General features: G+C 37.4%; 1 protein-coding gene across 1 annotated transcript; it reads right to left on the reverse strand.

Moving 5' to 3' along the window:
• Positions 1–780: 780 nt before the first annotated feature.
• hbs1l (HBS1-like translational GTPase) lies at positions 781–23316 on the reverse strand. The gene is given in 18 exon segments (XM_039651601.2): positions 781–880; positions 883–925; positions 1827–1927; positions 2041–2149; positions 2319–2409; positions 3790–3894; positions 4076–4144; positions 4731–4848; positions 6499–6573; positions 6716–6862; positions 9051–9168; positions 9263–9428; positions 9654–9880; positions 11426–11534; positions 20655–20864; positions 21772–21912; positions 22556–22621; positions 23134–23316. Coding segments are annotated over 18 exon segments (1965 nt in total). The 5' UTR covers positions 23177–23316; the 3' UTR covers positions 781–853.
• Positions 23317–25080: the final 1764 nt, after the last annotated feature.

Consider the following 25080-nt stretch of genomic DNA (forward strand, 5'->3'; position numbering starts at 1 on the left):
ACTGGTTCTCAATCCTCCCGTTTTCTTGTCACTGACCCATTAAAGATCAGGAAAAGACTTAGTAGCAGCAATGGAAGGGCAGGTTTCATTCACACACTGTCCCGCTCATACGAGAAACTGGTGGAGGAGATGAGAGCAGCCAGATATGTTGTTTATTGTCTTCTATTTCCCCTTTTACAAATGTCCACATCTTTAACTAATCAGAACCAACCTTAAAATCCTTCGATTTCAAGTTCAACCAAGCCTAAATGTCCATTATATTCTGCCAATTTAGTCAAAAATAATGCCATTTACAATAATCTAAATAAAATATTAAATAAAAGAATATGAGTTCAGTTTGTTGACGCAATTATTGAACGGCAGCGGGCGATCTTTCTGTCTGTTCCTGCGTGTTATTAGGAGGGTTCGAGTTGAAACTTGGGATGAATTACAGTTCAGTTGTATTTTGTAAGCTGAAGAGCAGGACAAAAGGCATTCTCTCTTTAACACACACATTCACGCTCTCGCCTGCCTTTAGACTTGTGAAAGGTGAAATGAACTGTGGCTAGAATCACTGTCAGGTTGCCCGGTGAATTCAATTTGTGTTTGTTCACTCTTGAGGGGAAATTGCACTTCTCTCCGCACTTCCAGTTCCGACTGTTCCTTACTCTTTGATCTAAAACAGTGTAAACATCAGCATTAACAAGCGTCACATTCTTATGATGCAACATCCAAAAATGCTGATGAATACAAGGCGTATGCTTTTTGCAACAGGAATGTGTTTAGTGAGAAAGGTTTTACCTCTGTGACGACTCCAGCAGCAATGGTGGAGCCCACATATCTCAGCATGAACCGCCCCAGTTCTTTATAGTCCTTATAGAGCTCTAGAGCCACAGGCCTCTGCGTTTGAATCTCCACCACTGCGTTCTGTCCTTTACTCAAACACCTGCACAACATTAAACATCAATATTACACACTGATAATGAAATTAAGTGGAAACACCATTCTGAACCGTCATTAAGGGAATAGTTCATCCAAAAATGATATTAAAAGTGGCAAATGACAACAAACACCATTGGGGTCCTTGCTTGTGTCAATGCCACAATGCCATTGTGTCACCAACTTGGAAAATGGGTTTCTTTAATTTAATACATAAAATATTAATAAATACTAAGTTATTTTAAGTGCTTTTATCATTTTTATTACTTTTAAAATATATATTTCCATTTTTTTAAATTATTTTTTATTTCAGCTTTAGCAATTTATTTTGGTTACTTGCCAATGCAAAATTTCACATTCAAGTTTCTTAAGTTTTACATCTACTATTTATATTTTATTTTAGCCTTATTTCAATTACTGAAATGTATTTTTAAATGTTTCAGTTTTAGTTAATAACAACAGTAGCTATGTTTCCATCCACCCATTTTTATGCAGATTTTGAGATATACCATTCAAAAAAAATCTAAATGGATACATCAAGATGAGCATCAATTAAAAAAAAGCGTACATAAAAAGATGTATGCACTCAATTGAGTTGAGAAATGCACATAAACTATGATGTAAACACATTTACCAAATAAATCGCTTTATTATCGATTTTAATATCGATTTTTGTGTTCATCATATAAATAGTGTCATATGGATTCAGAGCACACTATACCACACAACTACTACTTTTACTATACATCAATGATGCTTTTTTTTGTTAATTGTTATATGGAAATGAGCACATTCTTCAAAGCTTTTGTTTCAATGAAGAAAATCAGACAGGTTTGGAACAACATGAGGGTGAATAAATATTATTTTTAATTTGGTAACATATGATTCCATATCATTCATTCACTTACTTTGGTTTCTTCTTGAGAACTTCTCCGCTGCTCTTGTGTAATATACTGACTAACTTCCTAATAGTGGCCGGTTCGCTTACAGTCTGATAATGCAACAGCACCTGCCAATCAAACACAAAATACAAGGAATTGTTGACAAATGCACTTGCACAACATGTAGATGGAGAGATGTGTATATACTAGAAGTCTGAACGCAGAGGGAGTGTGTTCTCACAGGGAAGCCTTGCGTGATGGGGAGTTCTATATTAAAGAGAAGAATTCTTGCTCTGAATCTTGTGCAGGCTCTGATGGGCTCTTTGGGGTCACAGAATATACATCCAATGCTAGAGAAAAAAACATGATCATACAGAATCATAAGCGCGCAAAGAAAGTTTTCTAATCAAGTATTATGTAATATAATCAAAATATTATATAACCACAGAATTACAGTATACTCAAAGGAAAGGAATGCTTTAGTTTCAACAGCAGTGATTCACTTCACTCCACACTCACTTTATTTTGATGATGTCCATGCCTGTTACAGTTAGACTGACATGATCACCGGCAGCTGCCCAGTCTAATGCTTCATCATGGAGAGTGATCCCTGGAGAGAGAGAGAGAGAGAGAGAGAGACGGCTGTATTTTAAGGATGAATCACTTATATTTTTTTCTTTTCTTTAAAAAAAAAGAAAGAAATAATTGCCAATTAGGGAATTAGGCTAAGACAGAGAGATTGATTTTTATTTATTTATTTATTTTTCATTTTGGACTGTTCATTAAATAGACATTACAAAACGTAGCTTTAGAAAGAAATATTATATTTGATTTAACAGAATTCATTAAACATACACTTTTAGGCTACAAAAGCCATGAGCCATTTTTGGGTTAACTATACCATTAATGTTTTTTTTTTATTAATATGGAATATGATATTATTCTTTTGCTGAAATAATATTCTAAATAAGAAACAAACTGCCAGTACTAAATGTCTACATGAGTAAGTCATTCATTCGATTTGTTCAAACGGCTGATTCATTCAGGAATTAAGTAAATGTCTCTCTTTATGAATGGGGCCTCCCGTTTGATTCATTCAAAACGCCACTGTGTTGCTTGGATACACAATCGTTCTGCTGTGGTTTTATATGTAATGTTTTTGTTTCGTTCAAAAACAGACAATATTGTGGCTAAAATATAACAATAGTAACATATTTATTGAACTGTTGTATAAAATCAGTATCACATCTGCACTCGTGCTATTCAGGATAAAAACAGCACTCGAGAGATACTGCGCTCATTGCTCGAATGTTATTGCTATACTATATAAATATCAGCCAAAAAGTAATTCAGGGGCTATGGAGTTTTGAATATTGAATTTTAGGGGTATATTAATGCATTGCATTTTATTGGCTCCATCACACAGTGAGTTGTTGAGTATGATGCAGGAGGACAACAGATTGCGACTCCTGAAGTGTTTCCAGAAAAGTGTACCATATGCATCAAAACACACAGGAGTTTCGAAGTTGTGGTCTGATTGGTTGAATTCTACAGGATGTCCACGAGACGGGTGTCGAGACTACGTAGGAAATGTCAGATGGCCTACATGGGGCGGGGCGGTTGGGTTATATGTGCTAATTTTAACACATTATTTTTTTATCCATAACTAATTAAATACATTAACGTGTTAAACAACCCTATTTGTTATATTGGTGCAAGGAAACGATTAAATATAATTCTTATTTGTTTTCAGTTATATATAGATATATATATATATACACATGTATTATTGTTTAATTTCGGCAAATGTCAAAATTGTGCATGTCTTCTACATTCGGCATCCATTTCTTAGTCACAGGACTGGGAAAAAGCTCTAAAACAAGTCTAAAGCAGTATTAACCAGTAATCACGGTGCTTTATGAAAACACCAGAAGAGGGTGCTGTTGCACATCCATGTCTCTATAAGTTGATAAAGCTGCTGCAAGTTTACCTTTAACAGTGCAGGTCTCATTAGGAGGCATGACCAGAGCTTTATCTCCTGTTTGAATGAAGCCAGCCTCAACCTTCCCTGTCACACAGAATCCAGAGCCCTGGTCTGAAAACAGTGAAATTGTTTAATGATCATGAAATCAAACCTCTCTGAACTGCCCCTAACAGAATAAGGGTTCGTTTCATTTTTTGAAAACCTGGGAGTATTTGCACAGAATCCAACAAAATCCAATATTTGTGCATTTAGATTTAGTACACTTTGCTTTTATGTGGGTTCCCACGCTGACCTTTGAAGACGTCTGAGACACAAAGCCTGAACGGCTTCTCCACTGACCTCTGGGGAGGTTTGAAGGCATCTGCAAACAGACAGAAGGAGAGAGATGAGAAAAGATGCAGTGGCCTGCATGCAGTTTTCTGTTTGCCTCATCAAGTTTAAGTGAGTCAAAGTAAAACTGCTGAGGATTCTCACAGCTCAGCCACCAATCAGATCAGAATCATGACACAAAAGCTTGTGCGAAAACATTTTACACTACACACTCATCCATGCGCATGAACATAGAAGTGCCTGTTCAAAGTTATCAACAAGATGCAGAAGATTAGACATTTTTGAACAGCCATTTTTTTTTACCTTTGATAATTCATTTGCATGAGTATTGAAGGGGGGAAAAACACTGGTGCAGAAATGATTTGGTCAATTTAGACGCGGTTACACCTTCTACAGACCGTTTTATCATTATCTACTCACCCTAATAATACACAAAACATTTTTTCCCACAAAAAAAAGAGAAAATGATCAAAATATTAAAAATAATAAAGCACCTATTACATTATATTGTAATTTTGTAATATTATGCATTATATTGTAATATATTATACTGTATACATTGTGTATGTGCATGCAAATAGAACTGCACAAATGTGTCCACAAACAAACACACCCACCTATCTGTTCCAGCAGACATGGTCCAGTGTACCAGGCTGTAAGGTCTGCTACTTTGCTCCTAGTGGTCAGATTCTCTCCTGATAGGCCACTGGTGGGGATGTAATACACATCAGAATCCTGCAAAGACAAGCACATTTGTAACACATGACCAGCACAGATCATTTCCATAGCAGCGTGTGCTGTTGACTGATCAAATCAACTTGCAGGTGGAAATGGGCCATGAAATGTTGGTTTACATTCCCAAACCATTTACAGGCCACATAATGTGTTACAGGCCACAAATATACCTCTTGCTAGCACATCAGACACGTGACACGTACAGTACAACACGTATCATTACAGTTCACTGCAAGAACATCTATTGTACTGTTGATCCATAAAATGTAAGAAAGATAATGTGTAAGCTAAAATACTAGAAAATGGCAAAAATGTCTCTGCTGTCGCTCAGATATTGCATGTGCGCTCAAACTTTTCCCCTTTGCACTTTGCCCTGGCTATCAACCATCAGACTTCCACGATTGACTGATAAAATAACAGTTAGTTTACCTTTAAATTGAATAGAAATTTAAGATCCATCTTTGTATATCAAATAATTCCATGTACAAATTTCAAGCTAAGATTAGTCAGCCTGTTCTGTAGTTATTCATTTTATTATTTATTAGCTATTTGAGTGATTTTTGTAAATAATTTATTAAATTATTTTATTTAGTGGATTTATACTTGTGTATATAGTTCTACAATAAAAGTGCATCAATTTTGGGTGTGGGTGACATGTCATATGTGGCCTAGTGCACCAGAACCGCTACTGAGAGATGAATTTACATGAAAAAATTTCTTTAGGAAATTCATGTCTGCAAAAAAAAAAAAAAAAAAAAAAAAAAAAAAAAAAAATCGCACTCATATTATTTTAGAAACTAGACATAGTAGAAATAAGTTGAGCAAAGCTGAAACTAGTAAAAAAAGTTTCTCTTCCGTAGCCCATATTTCATTATTACAATGAAAGAATCTTATTTTCTCTTAATTTTTTTTGAAGAGTAATTTATACAAAATAGAAAATTCTGTAATTTTTCACTCATTCTCACACATAAAATATGTATATTAAACGCGGGTGTCTTTGGAGCGAGGTTAAGTAAAAAAAAAATACTATATATATATATATATATATATATATATTCAATAGTGTTGTGTAAGGAATAAATCAAAATTAAAATCATTATTTGCTGTTCTCACCCACCTTAGTGCTCATTTGTGCTCAATTATATGTTATTATTGATTATATTTGAATTATATATACTGTATTTGTGCTTGAATTGGCAAAACAAATATTTGCAGATTTTTAACAAATGACCGTTTAAATCTGCTTCACACACAAAGCTATATCATATCACAAGCTAAAACACAGAACATTTTACAAAATATATTCATTTGTGTTCCACAAAAGCATTTAAATAACTTTTTTTCTTCCTTCATATGCATTTGCAGCACATAAAAACGAAAAATCAGTCAGAAAAGACTGACAAGTATCAGAGTGTAAGCTGATATTGTGTGATATTCAATCAGAACACGCAAGACATCTTTTTTATGTCTGAATTGCAGTTTCTGGATGTGTCATTGATCAGATGAACATTCACTTTATCCTGAAGCACCAACAGAAATCTCATGCACTTAAATGAAAGTAACACAAAACAATTGGGGGGGAATTACCAAAGTACGAAAAGCACAGGGGAAAAATATATAAACATCCTCCATGTGCACAGACTGCATTACCTTAAAACCAGCCTGCTTTAGAAAGTGACCGAGCTTAGAGATGATTTCCTGGAACCTCTCCTGCTGCCAGTTAACCTGCAGACACACACACACACACCACATGATGTGATGAGCACAATGGTGGGAGTGGGAGTAAAGCATAGTTCTCAGACAAATAAAATCATGATTGACATTGCCGTGGTTACTGTACGCTGTTGTGGTCCCCATGGTTACCCACCTGGTCCATCTTGTTGACAGCAACAGCAAGCTGTGTGACTCCGAGGGATCGAACCAGCAGGCCGTGCTCGCGGGTCTGCCCCCCTGCCTCAAACCCGGCCTCAAACTCCCCACGGCTGGCATCTACGACTAACACAGCCACATCTGCCTGCAAAACACACACACATACTCCTCCTCAAACACTCTGCGACCAGCATCCATCACTAATAACACCTGCTAAGACACCCAAACATTACAGAAACGCACACAAAAACTTCTTGAAAATGCGGTCAAAAAAAAGCAGCTCAAAGCATTACACGGCTATCTGGAATACTTGATTCTGATTGGTCAGTCACAACTTTCCGAAGTGGGTTATTCCACGATAACAAATGTAATAAATAGCAATGCTAAATAACACGACGGCCATCTGGGTTTATGAAGCCTGTGCGTCTTTCATGTCTCTCGCATCATACCGCGGCGCGGACTCGCTCTCGCTTGATTCATACAACTCAGCTGCTGCCATCTTGAGTCTCTGTTACATTTATCGATTGCATTGAAAACCAAATAGTAGGACATCAGTATTAATAGTACTGTAATATCACTGCTGTGTTCATCTCCTTGGATTATAAGATAATAAACTGGTCAAATATCAAATCAATATCTCTTGCATCTATATATCTAGCAACTGTTTTCTTCACAGAAGCTTTGTGTTTAGTGAGCTAATAAAATATTTCACAAGAATTTTAAATTTTTTGGTGTCCAATTGTTCACTTCTGTGGGAAGTAGCCATGTAATAAGCAGGATAATCTAAAGCGAGCTGGTTGTTAACGCAAAATAAACCCCCTCAGGGTGATACAATATATATTACTTTTATTCTGTGATAATCACCGGCTGGATGTACATTATCCGACATGCACATATATATACACACACACACACACACACACACATATATATATATATATACATACATATATATAAATATATGAAGAGTTCTAAAAGCCTCTAAATACCATTTGAAATTTTCTTCTAAAGTGACCATTTTTATCAAGCTTGTATATTTAAGTTCAGTAATTTCACTTAAATGACAATTAATAGGTAATCTTCATTGCCATTTAAGTGAAATTACTGAACTTAAATATACAAGCTTGATAAAAATGATCATTTTAGAAGAAAATTTCAAATGGCACTTAGAGGCTTTTGCATCTGAACTCTTCATATATACATTTATAGTTTAAATAATAGCTTTCAGGGGTCACAAAACATCAAAGATCCCCCTAATCGATATTGCTTTGTCATGTCAATTTCAACTCCTGTCATCATACAGAAATAGTTTAGACCCAATACACACCCACCCGCAATACACACACACCCACTTGCCCCCAAAAAACATTTCTCAGCAGACAGAACTGAGGAAATGAGTAAATCCGACCTGCAAAATGTGACTAATTTCATTCACTGTGTTTGTAAGAATCAGCCAAATCCAAACACACACACTCATACACGGAGTACTAGTGGTGGTGGCACCCAAATCCACAATGAACAAGTTTCATTGAAACTTCACTGTGCACATGAAATTATGCAGACATCGGTTGTCCTCTCGTCAACTCGTGTACATGCAAAAAAAAAAACAAAAAAAAAAAAACGAATGAGCAATAGAAGAACAATCGGAAAGAGGACTCTTGGTCAAACAGACGATCAAATTCAGACATTTACTCACTTTCCTGTCACTTTAAACCTATACGCGTTTCTCATGTGGTGAAATTACAGTTACAATGGGAACAGAAGCTTTCAAGCTCCAAAAAAACATGAAAACATCATAAAGTTGTCCATATGACTTGTCTTCTAAAGTCATACAATAGCTTTTTCTAAGAAACAGACCAAAATGACACCATTATTCAATAGTGATTCTCCCCTATAGTGAGTTGCAAATTACTGGGGCCAGACCATTGAGTCAGGGAGCTGAACATGGGAACTGAATCAATCTGAATGTCAATGATTCATTCAGACCTTTTTATTACCCAGATCAACTGTTTCATTAAAGATCCAACTTCACAGAAATGCTACTGCCCAATGCCCATCACTTATTAACAAGATTTTCAGAGAACCACTTTTTAAGTTTGAAATATGTGCCTGATTCACACACTAAGCTATCATAGGGCTTCAGAAGACTTGAAATATAGTGTCTGGACCTTTTGTGTCCTTTTTGATGTCTGAAAGCTTTATTTGCTGCTTCAAATATTCAAACTTACTCCTTGAGTGATGCAGGGAAGTTTGATACGACATGGTGGTCAAGGTATTGAAATGATGACCTTTTTTTTTTTTTTAACTGAGTCTAAAAGAGCACATCGAAGTACCTGTGCCGCCCCCGTGATCATGTTCGGAATGAAGTCTTTGTGTCCTGGTGCGTCCATCAGAGTAACAACCTTCGAGTCCGTCTCAAACTTTGTCATGCCCACATCCATGGTCACTCCTCTGTGAAAGAGAGCAGATGATGAACAAATGAAGCTTAGTTTGGGTAACATATCTCAAGACAGAAATGACACCCGAGTGTTTGTATTAAACCAACCTGTCTCTTTCCTCTCCGGTCTCATCCAGTACCCACGCATAGGCGAACGAGGCCTTGCCAGCTTTCTTGGCCTCCTGCTCATATTTATGCATGGTTCTCTTATTAACGTTCCCCAGCAGATACAACAGATGACCCATGAGAGTGCTCTTACCAGCATCTACATGACCTACACACACAAACCAAGTTCAAGATCCATATTCACAACATTTATCCAATTACATTCATACATGTGGGTGTTTATCTAAGTGTTTGAGGGCCACCTCGTAGAGTTTATTCTTTTCTCACCAGGTAGTTAATTGGATGAATCAAAAGAATAAAATTAATTCAAATGTGACCAAAAAATGAACTGGATGATAATGTGACTGGATGGATAGTAGAGAGGATATCGTGCCTATGACCACCAGATTGAGTAACGGTTTTCCTCCTTGTCTTTTCTCCAGTTCGGCACGGATGTTGAGCTGCTGTTTGCTCTTTCCAGCTGGCCGAGATGGGGTCGTAGCGGTAGGGTCTTCAGTCATAACCCCTGTTTTGGATGGGGTTTCTGTGGTTGGTGCAGCAGTGACCTCTGGACTTTGCCCTCTGCGAACCGATGAAGCAACAACGCCATTTTCTTCCGGGCTAAAAAGGGAAACAAAAGCAAATGTCACCTCAGAATTTCTAGGATGGTTTGTTGATCATTTTTTATGATCTTAAAGTCAATCAAACCTCATTCTGTTTATGTGATGAAGATAGACATTTAATCAAATCAGTATTTTCCTACTGTGTCTAATTTTCACAACCCATGGTTTTGGATTTTTTGGGAAGTTTTTGAAAAGTTTGGGGTCAGGGTTTTTTTTTTTTTTTTTTTTTTTACAAATTTTTACATTTGGTAAATGGTAAATTAATAACTAATATTATGAAATATTACAATTTAAAAAACAATTTCAATTTGAAAATATTTGGATGTGCAATTTATTCCTGTTATCAAAGCTGATTATTTTCATTACATTTACATTCATTTTGTGTGTATTTACTCAGTGTCACATGATCCTTCAGAAATCATTCTAACATGCTAATTTTTCTGTGCTTTCTCATCATCACAGTTTAAAACAGTTGTGGTGCTTAATATATTTGTGGAATTGTTTTCAGGAATCTTTGATGAATCGAATGTTCAAAAGAACAGCATCTATTTGAAACAGAAATCTTTTGTAACATCATAAATGTCTTTACTGTAACCATTTCTTTCAGAACTTTCGGACCCCTCGGACAGTAGACTGTACAATCTATATACAACCTTTTAAACTCAAAATAGGTGGAAACCTAAAGATATCTTTTGATAAAAAATATTGTTTGTAAAATTTACCACATATCCTCTCATAGTCACTTAAAGACTGTTCTGAACAAACTTAACCTATTAAATGAAAGTACATTGGCTGCTCCACCTGCAGAAACCCCTACACGCTTGTTCTTGAGTTCGGCGGGTGTGGTCTGTGGCTGAAGGAGAGGGAGTGATAGGCTGCGGGTTCATGTTAGTGAGTGTGAGATTAATCTACAGGCACCAGCCATCTCTGTGGTTTTCTGCTATCCCACAATGCAATGCAGGTAGACAAGACTTGGCCTGGTTCAGAGAATTAATTCTGTAATATTAGGGACTGTAACTGCAACAACCGATAAGAGGAAAGCTCAACTACAGCAGTTCAGCAATGAGTGGACAGCAGATGGTCAATTTTCTGTACATTTAAAATAAAAATGAACAAAGGTATCCTTCACTAAATGCAAGTATATCCAAAGGTTCCATAGTGAAATGAAATGTATATTGAGCTAAAACTACGTCCTGTGATAACAGGATTTCAGCTGAAGTCAGTTCGGTTTTGGTTCAGTTCTGTTGTAAAGATCACCTTTAATCATTGTTAATTTAATGTGTCTCACTAGCGTTGAGTCTGGTCCGAAGAAAAAAAATAATTAAATCACTGAAAACAAGACAATCGTGTCGGGTTAGGTCACGGTGTTGCAGCGCACCTATTACAGGGACAGTCCCAGTGGAGTGAGCTGTGGTTACATGCTTTGCTTAAGGGTGAAAGATCATATAGTTCATAAAGTGTCCCTTGTAAGGTTTGAACCAACAGTGTTTGGGTTACCAGGGCACATCTTTAAACCACTTCCACGTTACCTCGACTGGCTTACCTTCGCACATCAAAGCCCATGGTCTGCTTCTTGCCTGACACAGTCATCCGGGCAACCTTAGGGACAACCTCTGCTTCGACACGACTCTCTGGAGCGTCCCGTACTTTTGCTAGGACGTAGAAAACAATGCGCACACACTAAATTCCTGATATTACAGTAATATTCATTTTATTGATATTTAGGTTTATCAAAGGTTAAAAATAGTCTGCATTTTTAAAACCATCTCTTTCTTAGCATGAAGCCAGCTTTTTTTGTACAATACTAATCTGACGTGACTTGCGCTCTGAAATGTATGACAGTGTACCTTTTATGAAAGTCAAGTTTCCTGTTTGGTACAGTATAAAGGGTTACTCATTTTCAGATGTGCAGATGTGTGTGTCAGTGCACTCAACATGCGAAGAGCCTCATTTTCTCGCTATCTTACTGAAATTCATGAGTCAACTCCTCCGTGCTGCACCAAAACAGGCTCTCAGAGCCAAAGAGGGGGAAGGGATGTAAGAAAACGAGGATGAGAGAGAGCATCGTTTCTGTCCCTGTCTCGTCATAGCAGTAGAGCCGTTTCAGTGGCAACGGCCACAGCCAGTCATCTCACTCTGAATAGCGAACGCTCTGGCAAGAAAAGGGTTAACTCCGGCACGTCACTCGCACTCCCACACTGACTGTGCACTTCCAGCACACAGAGGGTTAATGTGTAAAAATAAAGAAACCTCTAACCTCCAAGCACAAAAAGGATGAGAAGACGAGGCAATAAGGGAGATCTTTATATATATATATATATATATTTTAAAAAATCCAAGGGAAAAAACACAATGGGAAAAAAACACTATGATCTTCAGGAGAATTTGTGAGATGTCTGACTCACCAATTTTAAAGTATCATAACATGAGAATTGCATTGTTTTAAAACCAGTGTTAATAATTATATAAAGATAAACAGTATGAGCCCCCAGATGTGTTATGGCCACACTACAAGGACCCTTTACACACAAAGAGCTCAAGACGACAGCACACACACACCTGTTACAGGGACAGGAAGTGCTGGGGAATGTAGATAGCAGTTCACCTGCTCACACACACACACATACTCGGCCACACCCACAAATATCTGAACACACACACACTTCGCAACACTTTACACACAAACCACACCCACACAACATATCTCTACACACAAAGCCGCCAGAACACACTGCGCTGGCAAATTCAACTTGTTTCCAAAAATGGTTTCCAGACACTAAAAAAAAGTTTATGGATCAAAGAAACGAGAGACAGTGACTGAGTAACAGCATGTCAACATGTTAATCATGTATCACCACACTACATTTATTATTTATATTTTACCACCATTTAAATTCACTCTAAATTCAAAACTTGTATAAGTGTCGGCTATAAAGCCTCGTCAACTCTGACTTGGTGTCGGCTGTTGTTCAAAAGAATTACTCAACTGTGATGACAATGAAAAACAGGTTGAAAAAATAGGTAGCACAAAAAAAGTCTGAGACACACACCCTTCAGGATATGTAAATGTGCTCTTCCTAGCAAAACGGATCCAGGCCTATACAAACACCAATGAGACATGATCCTACCTGATTATCTAGCAGTCAGTGACTGTACTTACTCCATCTTCTAGATCAGTGTGTTACCCGGCGCTAGCCCTTGTTTGCTTTGCAGTGTGAGTCAAATTCAATAGTGCAACAGTGAAAGAATCACACTAACAGAGAGCAATGAAATAAAACTCAAATAGTAAAATAAAATTTGCTAAAATAAAAGTTACTTCCATCTTAATACGTTGTCTAACTAAACAGGTCTGGAAAGTCAAATGTGTTGGGACATTTTTTTGCTCCAGTAGGGGGCACTAGTGTTACAAATCCTGGAAGGAAACAAAAAAAACCAAGGAGGAACGGTCTACTTTCCAAAACACTTGCAATCTACATTATCTTCTCTCAAGCTTATCATCCATCCCCTTCTTTTCCATATCAGTTATTTTTATTGGGTTGAGTGTAGCACGGACGTCCCATAATAACTAAGGGGAATCCCCCGTACACTCACCTTACTACTCTCATTCACATTGGCTCAGTTCACGATGACATCTCACGCACTATTAAAGATATTCTCACATGTGGCCTTGCCCTTACAATACACACCTGCCGAAAACAATACATGAACAAGACAGATGCAACTCAGATGCATCCCACACTGCACTCATTTAATCTCTTTCATAAACAGGGAAGGGCAAATGTGGACAAAGGCCTCCATGCAAATGAATGGGGCAGTCTTCTCAACACCTCCATCTTTACAATAGAAATTAAAACTAGATTTTAAGAACACCTTGCAACATCCTAGCAGCACTATTGTAAGAAACACCCCACCAACAACAACTGCATAGCAACATTCTGAATTCCCTCAGATTTAGAACACCTTAGCAACCCCCTAGCAACCCCCTTGTAAACCCTCAGAACTCCCAATCAGATTCAGAACTCCTCTAACGGCCACCTAGTCACATTAGTCTTCAAACTAATTTCAAGACAATGGGAGTGATACCAGAGGCCCATCTAACGGAGAGCCTTGGCACTTCCTATTAGCCCCGTTGTGTATCATCTTGGTTGCAGTTCCATAAGAATTCCACTGGAGGTGATAGCGGACGAGTGCAGAATGAATGGGAGTCTATGGAGCCAAACGGATAAATGCATCTCTTTCTCCTGCTTGTCGTTGAATCAACATAGATTTTATTGTTGATTCCACAAGTTCACTATAGATTATAGGCCAAAAGTCGAAAGAACGAGTACTTATGTCCATTCGATTTCTTACAGGTTAGGTTGTTGTTGGCCGGAAGCATTCTGCTATTGTGTGACGTCATCACATTTTTGAACGAATTTTTAGAACAGATTTAGAACAGAGTGGTGGATCATTGCTACATAGGCTGCCTAAGGGATCGAAACTTGACGGCCCAGAAAGTCAATGAAGAAAATGTTTAAATATTCCACGTGGCAACAGTGGCTCAAGTATAAGTTTATCAAGCAACGAGAACATTTTTGGTGTGGAAAATGCAAAAATAACGACTTTATTTGACTATTCCTTTTCTTCTTTCTGGGCCTGAGACAAGAGTTCAAGAGATTTCCACGACGCATGCGCGAGAATTGCGATCTCCTTCAACTACTTCAGTTCAGTTCTCGCGCATGCGTCGTGGAAATCTCTTAAACTCTCGTCTCAGGCCTTCAAGGAAGAAAAGGAACAGTCGAACAAAGTCGTTATTTTTGTTTGTTTTTTCGCACAAAAAGTATTCTCGTCGCTTGATAAACTTATACTTGAGCCACTGTTGTCACAAGGAATATTTAAACATTTTCTTCAATGACTTTCTGGGCCGTCAAGTTTCAATCCCTTAGGCAGCCTATGTAGCAGTGATCCACCTCTCAAATTTAATCAAAAACATCTTTATTTGTGTTCCGAAGATGTCTTACGGGGTTGGTACAGCATGGGGGTGAGTAATTAATGACTTAATTTTCATTTTTGGGTAATAATAACAACTCATTTATCAGGAGCATCATTTTATGTTGATGTGTATGGTGGCGACACGGAGGCTAAGTCTATTTGCGGGCGGGAGCGGGGCAAAACAAAGTTGCGGGCGGGAGAAAGTAACAGAAAGTAGCCGAGAGCATCAGTTATAACGACCCACGTACTAAAAAAAATAAAAATAAAAAAAAAGAGCTCTGGCTCATAATTACAGTTAATGTGTCGGGCCGGGCTCGGGCACAAAACGTGCGCACATCTAAGCTCTAGTCGGAATCCAAGCAGTTTTATGCCATTTCTACACAGTTTTTTTACTTTACCAAATAAAAATCAGCCATGACTGATATTCGGTAGCCTATACATTGTCCATTTTGTAATCGCGAGGTGGGGAAAAAAAAAAAAAAAAACTCTAATCTTTCGGATAAGTAATAGCATAGTTCTCAGAACCAAGCCACAAGATTTGAGGCATCATTCATCTCTGTAGTACAAACAATTCAGGTCAAGATGAATTCTTAGGGTTAGGGATCTGTTCAAATCAAATCAAATCTCCAAGTATGATGCTTAACAAACACCACTAATACAAACTTAAACATCAATTGTATTTCTTACTTTAAACTAAATTATATAGGCATGTAGACTACGGTGTATGAAGTCTGTACAAGTCTTCACAGTCTAAAGGAGTAAAATCATCTAGTTCTACTGACAGTGAACAAAGAATGAGAAAATAAGAAACAGTCTGACGGAGAAGGAGAAAAGCTACAAATGATCTATATTCACACTAAAATAGGGTCAATAACCTCTCTCGCTCGCTCTCTGACCAATCTATGTAGTGCTGCACGACTCGCAGCAGACACAATGACATATCACCATTTCTGCAAAAGCCACAAAGTGCAAAAAAGGGAGAAAACGTCAAAGAGCAGTAACAGGGCCAGCTGTAAACCAGTCACTCTTTCCTGTGTGGGTGGCAAAAGAAGGCAGAGAAAACAGAGAGGGGGGAAAAAGGGATAGATGACTTGAGGTGGTCAGATGGCAAAGAGATTTTACAAAAAGGAGTTGAAGACAGCAAGTGTGAAAGGTGAGCTGCATCATGCTTTTCAAAAGCAGGCCTACACCCACGCTTGGCTCGGCAATCAGAGAGTTAACAAGAACACACGCGAGAAGGAAAGATATAAAGTGTGTGCAGTCAAAGCATCCTAACAGTAAAAATAAAGCTTTTACATTTTCTGAAGAAAATAGTGGATGTTTGCCTATGCAAAACTCATCATCATGGTTGCTAGGGTAATCCAAGTGGTTGCCAGGGCATTGCTATGCGGTTGCTAAGGGTTTTCTAATGGGTTTTAAGGTTGCTACTTACTGTTCTATGCCAAAAGAGCTCAACAACACGATATTCCGGTCTCTAGATATGGCACAGGTCACTCCTTTAATTTAAGTCTATGGGATTTTTGCCAGTTTATTGTCCAACAAATGCAAAATATTAAATCTGATTTCTTAGAAATGCGAAAACACACCTCTCCTCAAATGTGTGTAGCACAAATTGTGAAAAATTTAAATTCTGTCATCATTCACTCACTTTCAATTCAATTTGGAAAAAACCTAAGGTCTGTTTTATTTTGTTCATACAATTAAAGTCAGTGGGGTCCAGTGTTGTTTTGGACCCCATTGACTTTCAATACATGGACAAAAACAGTTGAAACCTTCTTTAGTATTTGAGTGACATGAGGGTGCAATAAATAATGACCATTTTCATTTTTACAATCTTTAAGATTAGCAGTTTGTTCAAATATCTAACTCCAAATATAAACAATAGCACTAATAACTACTTATAGAACCACTAGTAATTTTGGATGCCTTTCAATGAAGAAATTCAGTAAACATTTAAACCCAACAAGAACAGTCAGTGATTAAATGGCCAGAACATTTAGTCACTAAATTAATTAAGTCTTATAGTTTATATAGGCTTAACCAAGTCTTATTCACCAACAGTCCTAAAGAACAGACTCTTTTCAAGTGATTATCAGGATAATGCTGTTTTAGACTAGGTCAGTGTGCAATGAGGAAACAAAGCCAATCTAAACATGCACATGCAGGTGTGTGAGTGTTTTCAGACCATCTTCAGATCTGTGCACAAGTGTGTATCATCTCCCATGGTGGATGGTCTACCACTTTGAAAGCAAAGCCTTTGTAAAATCTCTTCCAATATGCTCTGGGTGTGTTAACACCTTTATGTGGCCACAAAGACTCTCTGTTTTATATGTACATATGTTTGCGCGCACACACACACACACACACACACACACACACACACACACACACACACACACACACACACACACACACGTAAGTGATAAACACCACAAGCTAACACACCCTTTTAAGGTGAGCAAAAACAAGCACATCCTCAACAAGTTCCCCTCCACCCCCATATACTTACACACTTCAACATCAATCACAGAAATGAAAATGGAAAATCTTTATTTCAGAATATATACAAAACTCCATGGCCACATCAGTGCTTTAAAACAAGTTAAAAATGTAGTGGACAATCAAAATTGAAAAAACAATGAACAAAATGTCTATTAAACAATAATTATTATAAATAAAACACACTTTTACAGTGTTGGGTGTCAAAATACAATAGGAAAAACTCCAGGTGTCCCCCAAACCCAAATGTCTTCCCTCTTTCTGTGTTTGTGGTAAACCAGCGCTGCACCTTCATAGGCAGCAAAACAGCTGTAAAGAGAATCTGCTGGGTTTTTTTTAATCTTTTGCACTCTATCTGCACCTACTCTATATGTTTTCTGTTTTGTTATGTAGAGAGACTCTAGAATTGAATCAATAATTTGTCAAAATGTCATAAAACTACATAATCAAGTATAAAAATATACATTTAGCCTCATGACAAATTTTAAAAAGTGAAAATATGAAAAATCAAGATGAAAAATTGAAAACAAGAGGACTTTAAAAGTAATACTATATTACTATCTGAGGTTGTGACATTTTTAACAAAAAAGTCCTTTTCAGTGTAATGGTTAGCTGTGAATAAATATAGCCTATTAAAAAAATCTGAAAAATACTAAATTATAAAGAATTATATGGGGAATGATATAAAACAGCAGTCTCAGTTCTTTCAATAATAATTTCATGGCTCAAATGTACATCCCTTTGAGTGCTTATCAATGATTGATTAACACCTGAAAGTTCTTATTTTTCTAAAATTATTAATGCGAATCTATGCATTTCATTCCATAATCACTATTATTTAGCATTAGGGCTGTGAAACGATTAATCACGATTAATCGCACCCAAAATAAAAGTTTGTGTTTACATAATATATGTGTGTAGTGTGTATAATTATTTTGTATATATAAAAATACACACACATGCATGTATATATTTAAGAATTATTTGCATGTATATACTTTATATATTTATATTATACATAAATATAAATATTTGATATATTAATAACACATTTTTCTTAAATATATACATGCATATGTGTGTATTTATGTATACAAAATAATTATACACACGACTACACACACATATATTATGTAAACACAAACTTTTATTTTGGACCCGATTAATCGCGAATAATCGTTTCACAGCCCTATTTAGCATTCAGTCAGACAACTTCTAGATACAGCCCTGCTTCTTTGGATTATGGGCAAAACTGTAACGTCATAATCTTGAGTAAAAATGAACCTGAGTCTCAAAACTGTTTGTTTGGAAGATTTTTGAAATGGTCCTGAACGATAAAATTAAAAAAATGTCATTCTCGAGTAAAAGCTTTTCTCTGATTCGCCTTGACCACGTCATCCGGAGAGGGCGTGTCGAAAGAAAACGGGGTGATGTGATGGAGAGGTAGACACTGCACTCGTTCTTTCACTCTCTCCATTTGTCTGCTGTATAAGAAAGCATTATGCGTTGCTCTACCGCGCATGCAATTCTCGCTACTCACGGACATGCAAAACGCGGACGCAAAAATTGACGGTTTAGCAAACACACGTTTTTTCTTACTAGCGGAGACTTGGGTAAAGCTCAAAAGGGTTGGCGAGCGACTGTCAGGAGATGTTTGGGAGATAAGTGCGCTAAGATCGACGCTCTGATTTAAGCTTAGTGGGCGGGGCTTAGGTAATACTGTTGCAGATTTGTTCAATGCTTGATGATTAGACATATTCTCACTCTTGAGAGATGCAGTGCATGTAAGTGACACTTGGTTGTGGCGGGACACAAGTTCAGACAGGGATGGTGACTCTGAAAAGCCCGGAGGAGCATTTGCAGCTGATGTTTGGATAGGCTTTTGGATGTGCGTATTGTTTTGTGTACCAGTAATATATGAATTTTGGGTGTTTTGGAGTCCTGGTAAACTGTCATAGAGTTTGGGACTGCTATCCTGGTGCTCTTGAATCAGCTCAGCCAATGAAAGGCTTCCAGAGCTCTTCCCTTGCCCAGGTACTCCCAACGGCCCACTGCTTTGCAGGACAGAACTCAAACTTCCTAAGGAAACCGGAAGAGGGGCGGACCGCTGGGAATCCTGGAGCGCCAAACTACTGAGAGAGCAGGTTAGAAGAGATGAGGATGTCACACCCAGACCAGCTGGGACAGTGGTTCCCAAAGAGAAACCAGAAGAGAGAGACGCCCCAGAGCCAACAGACAAACCGGGAAAAGGTGGGACACTAGGACCCTGCGATAGAACTGCAGAAAGTGGGGGGGTAGAACCAAGAAAAGAACCAAAAGGACTGGTAGTAAGAGGAGCTGAGTAATCCAATGAGACACCAGTGGAAGCAACTAAAGGAGGAATGTTTGTACACTTCTGTTCATGCTGAGCTATTACTTGGGCGAGTGAACTTTGTCCTAAAGTTCCGTCACTGCCCAAATTATGACTTGAAAGCCCTTTTAAATGGCCTTTTGTCAAACTTCCCAGACCAGGGGGAGGATTTGGTTCAGGCATGGCTAACAGATCACTGAGGCTGTAAGACTGACCACCGTCTCGTTTCAGGGGTTTGCCTGAATGTGCACTTGATACAGTCTTAATACTGTCGTGTGATGGAGAAAATAAGGCTCCTTACCTTACGAGGGCCAATTGTAGTCAGAGAGTACAACCGAGAGGATGAGGAAGGCGATCAATGGTTAGCCGAGACCACAGAGAAAGCAAGAAAAAGGCAATACGTTATACATAGTAAAATTAAGGATAAAAAAAGACACCAGCAACAAATACAAACTCAGTCTGGTGTATGTAAACAAAGTCAGCAGTTGAAGCCTGGGGAAAAATTTGTATCTTAAATGTTTTAATTGTATAGGTAAAGTAGAAAATTGTCTTAAATATACACCAAATAATAATAATAATGAAAAATCAGTGTTAGCAGTATTGCTTTTATAAATAGTTTTTTTGTTGTATTATTTGCACTTCTTTATAGCCTCTGGTACTGAAACACACAAAAAAAATTAGGTTCTCCCCAGTTTTGGAAAAACCCTGGATTTTAACATTTTCCCCTGAGACCTCATGCCAAGTCTTTGTTTTAACTATTTGTGGTCTTGCTGGAGTGGTTTTCATTTTCATTTTGGATTAAAATACATAAGAGGGCACATTTTTAAGTGGAAGTGGCACAGATGTGTTTTGGGTACTTAATGTGCTATAAATTGTATAATAGTGTGTGTAGGTTTTTTTTTTTTTTTGGTTGGTGTGTTCTGGTTTTGGGTGGAAGGGTGTGTGTGTGTACCTTTCTGTGGTGCAGCTGTGGTGGTAGGCTCGGGCTGTGCGTTGGTTCTGACAGGAGGGGCGTGTGTATTGGCGTTCTCCTCAGTTAGAATGAAATCAAGGGCCCGGTGAGGGTCGCAGTCGTATTTAAGAGCTGCCTGAGTCAGTGTGGAGTCTGGAACCGAGTCTCCTAGTACTTCTCTCATGTGATCCAAACAGGAAAACAACTGACCTGTCCAAACACAAACATATTGATATTAATAAAATCCAATAGAACACATATTCCTTATGAAACATGTTAACATTACACAATGGTGTTTTTGTACTGATGTAATAATTACTAATTTAATCCTTTGTGTTTAAGTTTGAACTTTACTTCCTTTCAAAGGTTTGGGGTGGTAACCTCTGATGGTAAATTCCACAAGGTATTTTAATAAAATCCTAAAGATCAAACCCTTGGTTGGTCGCTCTTTTCTGACATGAATTGAAAAGCTGAACTCTGAAGTCAAAGTGTAATAAGTGTCAATACGATTTTTTTTTCTTAAAGAAATGTATACTTTTATTCAGCAGAGATGCATGTCTCAGCAGCAACTGTTTTTAACATTGATAATGATAATAAATGTTTCTTGAGCACAAAATCAACATATTTCTGAAATATTTCTGAAGGATCATGTGACATTAAAGACTGGAGTAATCAATACTAGAGTAGAGTACAACAGTAATTGTAATAATATTTCAGTTATTATTGTAATTAATTATACTGCACCACAAAATTACTGTATTTTTGATGGTGAGCAAATTACTCTTATGCTCACCATCAAATAAATGGTGAGCATAAGAGATTACTTTCATAAACATTAAAAAAATGTTACCCAAATGGTTCGCCTGATTTAGTCCACTAGACCCTAATCAGACATTTCTTAGAAATACAAAACTGCAACACTTAGTAATAATAGGCCTAATTTTTAGACTGTCAGCCCTGTGAAATCCTTTGAGAATTCGTATCTCTATATTCACTCCCTCTAACACACTGCCTTTAAAAATATTAAAGATAAAATTAGATAAACTTAAGAGCCAGATACTCATTAGAATAAGTGACCATCTTAACCAATCTCTTAACCCATAAAGTCAGTGTGTACCTTGCTTTAGCGGATCTAGTGTGCTTGTGATGGTTGGAGAGGTTGGCATCTCCTCTTCCTCCTCCTCATATTCTGCCTCCTCCACGGTCTCTACATGTCGAGCCTGCCTTGAGTCTTGGCGTGAATAGATAAACTGTGCAGCTATGGAGACACGAATTCACAAACATCTCCATAACAGACAAAAATGAACGTCAATCTTTTACAGTTAAAGGGTCAGTTCTGTCATCAATTACTCACCCTCATGTCGTTCCAAACCCATAAGACCTTTGTTCATCTTCAGAACACAACAGAATATATTTTTTATCAAATCTGAGAGATTTCTGTTCCTCCGTTACAAGTCTATTCACCCAAAACTGTGATGCATCTATATGTTCATTCTTGTGCATCACGCAGCACCTTTGAGTTTGAGCTTCCACAGAAACAAATGAGATTTGTTCTCATGCATCAAACAACTAGTTTGAGCTTCCATTTTCCACAATTGAGTCTTCTTTATATGGTCAACGTTTATAAAATCCTGAATTAAATCTGTTCATCATTTAAAGCAACCGTGTCTCTTCACTCTTCAGAAGACGTGGATCCATCAGATTTGTTTTACAATCTCTTCATTAATGTTATGAACCTTCAGAGTTTTGGGTGAAATGACTTTCAATGGAGGGACAGATCTAAATATCTCAGATTTCATTAATAATACCTTCATTTGGTTTTGAAGATTAAAATGACCGGAATACAAAATAAGAAATTTACACTATTTAAAACACATGCAAGCTTAAATGAAAACACAAACCAGTGGCAGGAGAGATGCAGTAGTCATCCTCCACTGACTGCCCGTACAAGTCATCATCCTCAAAGTCTATAAACAAAGAAGAAATTGAGACAATCCTAGTTATAGTTAAAGCAATTCCACTGCATCAACAAACAAAAAAAAGCATTGATGGGGCCCAAAAAGCTTTGCATAGTCAGCAACACCACCTGACGCAATGCAACAACAGCTTTTTAACAAAAGTGAACGTCAAAAGTCACTAAAACTGAGTGGATATAGAGTGAATTTAAAGAACCCAGCTCTTACTTTTGTTTTATATACTAGACGGCTGATCTGTGATCAGCCAAATAGACAGAAATATAAAGGCAATATGTACAGTAACTGTTAGTTGTGATTTGATTTGAATTAAATACAAATATTTGAGTTTAACAGCACAGAACTGATTACCAGGTGCACAGTCCAGCTGTTACAATCTGAAACAGTGACACGACAGCAGTCTGTCATAATCTCTAGCACTGGACTCTGTAAATAAACCAGCTAACTAGCAATCATATAGGCCTCTTTAAATAAAAGCGGCTAAATATCATATTTCCCGTATATACCTTCGTCGTAGTTATAACCTCGGACATTCCTGTGGCGTGACATTTTTTTGTTCGACGGCTTTCTTTCACGTAAACAATATACGCGAGGCAAAATATCAATTGTCGGAACAAAGTTTAGACATGCGTCTCACTCCACAGCCGCCATGTTGACGGCCATCAGAATCAAAAAGGACGCGCATGCGCAGTGAGAAAATACACAGTCTTGTTTCTGAAAGCCTCTAAAACTAAAAAGATTCAACAATTATGTTTTTAGTCAAAACTGGAATCTATGCGGAGATTATGGTTGACACGGTAAGTTTTGTAAAGGATAAACATACACTTTAAGAAAATATTTACTTAGATTATAATATGTCTGTAGTGAAACAGTTAACAAGAGACTTTATATTCTACAATGCAAAGTGTATATATACATCAATTATAAATTAACTGACACATATGACAATGTGTAGGTAATGTCAAACTAAATTATTAAATGAGATTAATTAGATTAATACAGTTGCGTGACAGTTGGGGAACCGCTGACAATGGGTTTTCCAACTAGCTTATCTATAATGTGTATATTTTTCACTCATTGTCATGTGTTTAATTGATCTTTTGACATCTATATAGCAGCCCAAGTGGAGAAAAAAAAATCCCCTGTAAGGTTTATCTCTCCTTGGAACACAAGACTGCAGCTGTGAAACCTACTCCTGGAAACCACCTTCAATCTCTCTCCTCCTCTCTGCTATATCAGATTTTTTAGGATCTTGATCTTTCGTTTTCAATACTTTCAATAAATCGATGGCCCTAAACGGAGGAATCACTTATGATATACAGTATGAACAGAGAACTAAGTTGATTGCTTAGTTCCCTAAATGCGCCTTTCAGTCTGGGCTGGGGGAAACATAGGGAGAATTATCAAAAACATAAAGGAGAGATAGGGGTTTTTGGGTGAATGTTAAATCAATTTGATTGCCATTTACATTGTAATATCTTATAAATCAGGAATAGTGAGGTAAAGTATAGGTGAAGTTATTCTGTACAGCAGGCTGATAAGGAGAGAGATTTACCACAGTCACTAATCTGATACTGTTTGTGCTAAATATGGTTTCATTCACATCTGCATGACATTTAAACATTGAGAACATGTCTAAATTTAACTTAAAACACACTCAGCACGGCAGATATACAGATGCTTCATTGCTTCATGCTTTCTTAGACTGACCCAGTTGTTGTGTCAAGTCTACAGAGTAGGTTGCAAAGCAAAGGTGGGAGGGGTTCTTTCCATACAGAAAAAGCATCCCGAAGCAATTTTGTATGAATTTGTATGATGTTATTTGTACGGAAATGTAACATTTTTGAAGAAGAATCCACCCCTAAACCTTACCATCAGTGGGGCGTAAGCAGATCATACAAATATGTGTGAATATGAATTAACCACCAATTTCCACAAATATAACATAGTTGAATTGCCATGAGAGTGTGGAGGAGTTTGAATTGATGGCACAAATATGCATAATTAAAATTTCTTTATAGTCATCATGAAATGAAAGTTGCAATAGTCTTTTCTTTACCGTGACGTATATCCGAATGAAACGGATTCTCGAACAAGGAAAAATGTTGTCCGGGACTTGATTTTGCTCATTGAGAATTGACAGAATCTTTGTGGTTTGCTATTGCTGTTATTTTATGTGATGTGAGTGACAGGTTGCCCTTGTCATCAGAGAAGAGAAAAGATGATGATGCAAGAGGGAGGAGAAGTTATTTTGATGAAAGATTACGAGGGCATGCATTTAAAATAAAAGTTATGATGTGCACAGATCAATTTATAATAAATACTGCAATATTCCATTCAAAATAAGAATTGTCACTTTTGATGTCATGGTGACTTTAAATGAAGGTGGCAAACAGTAAGGAGGAGAGGTGGGATGAAGGAGACAGGAGATGAACATTTGAGTGACCCTGGAT

This window comes from Pimephales promelas, chromosome 20 (assembly GCF_988280905.1).
Source record: "Pimephales promelas chromosome 20, fPimPro1.hap1.1, whole genome shotgun sequence".
In the NCBI taxonomy this organism is placed as follows: domain Eukaryota; kingdom Metazoa; phylum Chordata; class Actinopteri; order Cypriniformes; family Leuciscidae; genus Pimephales; species Pimephales promelas.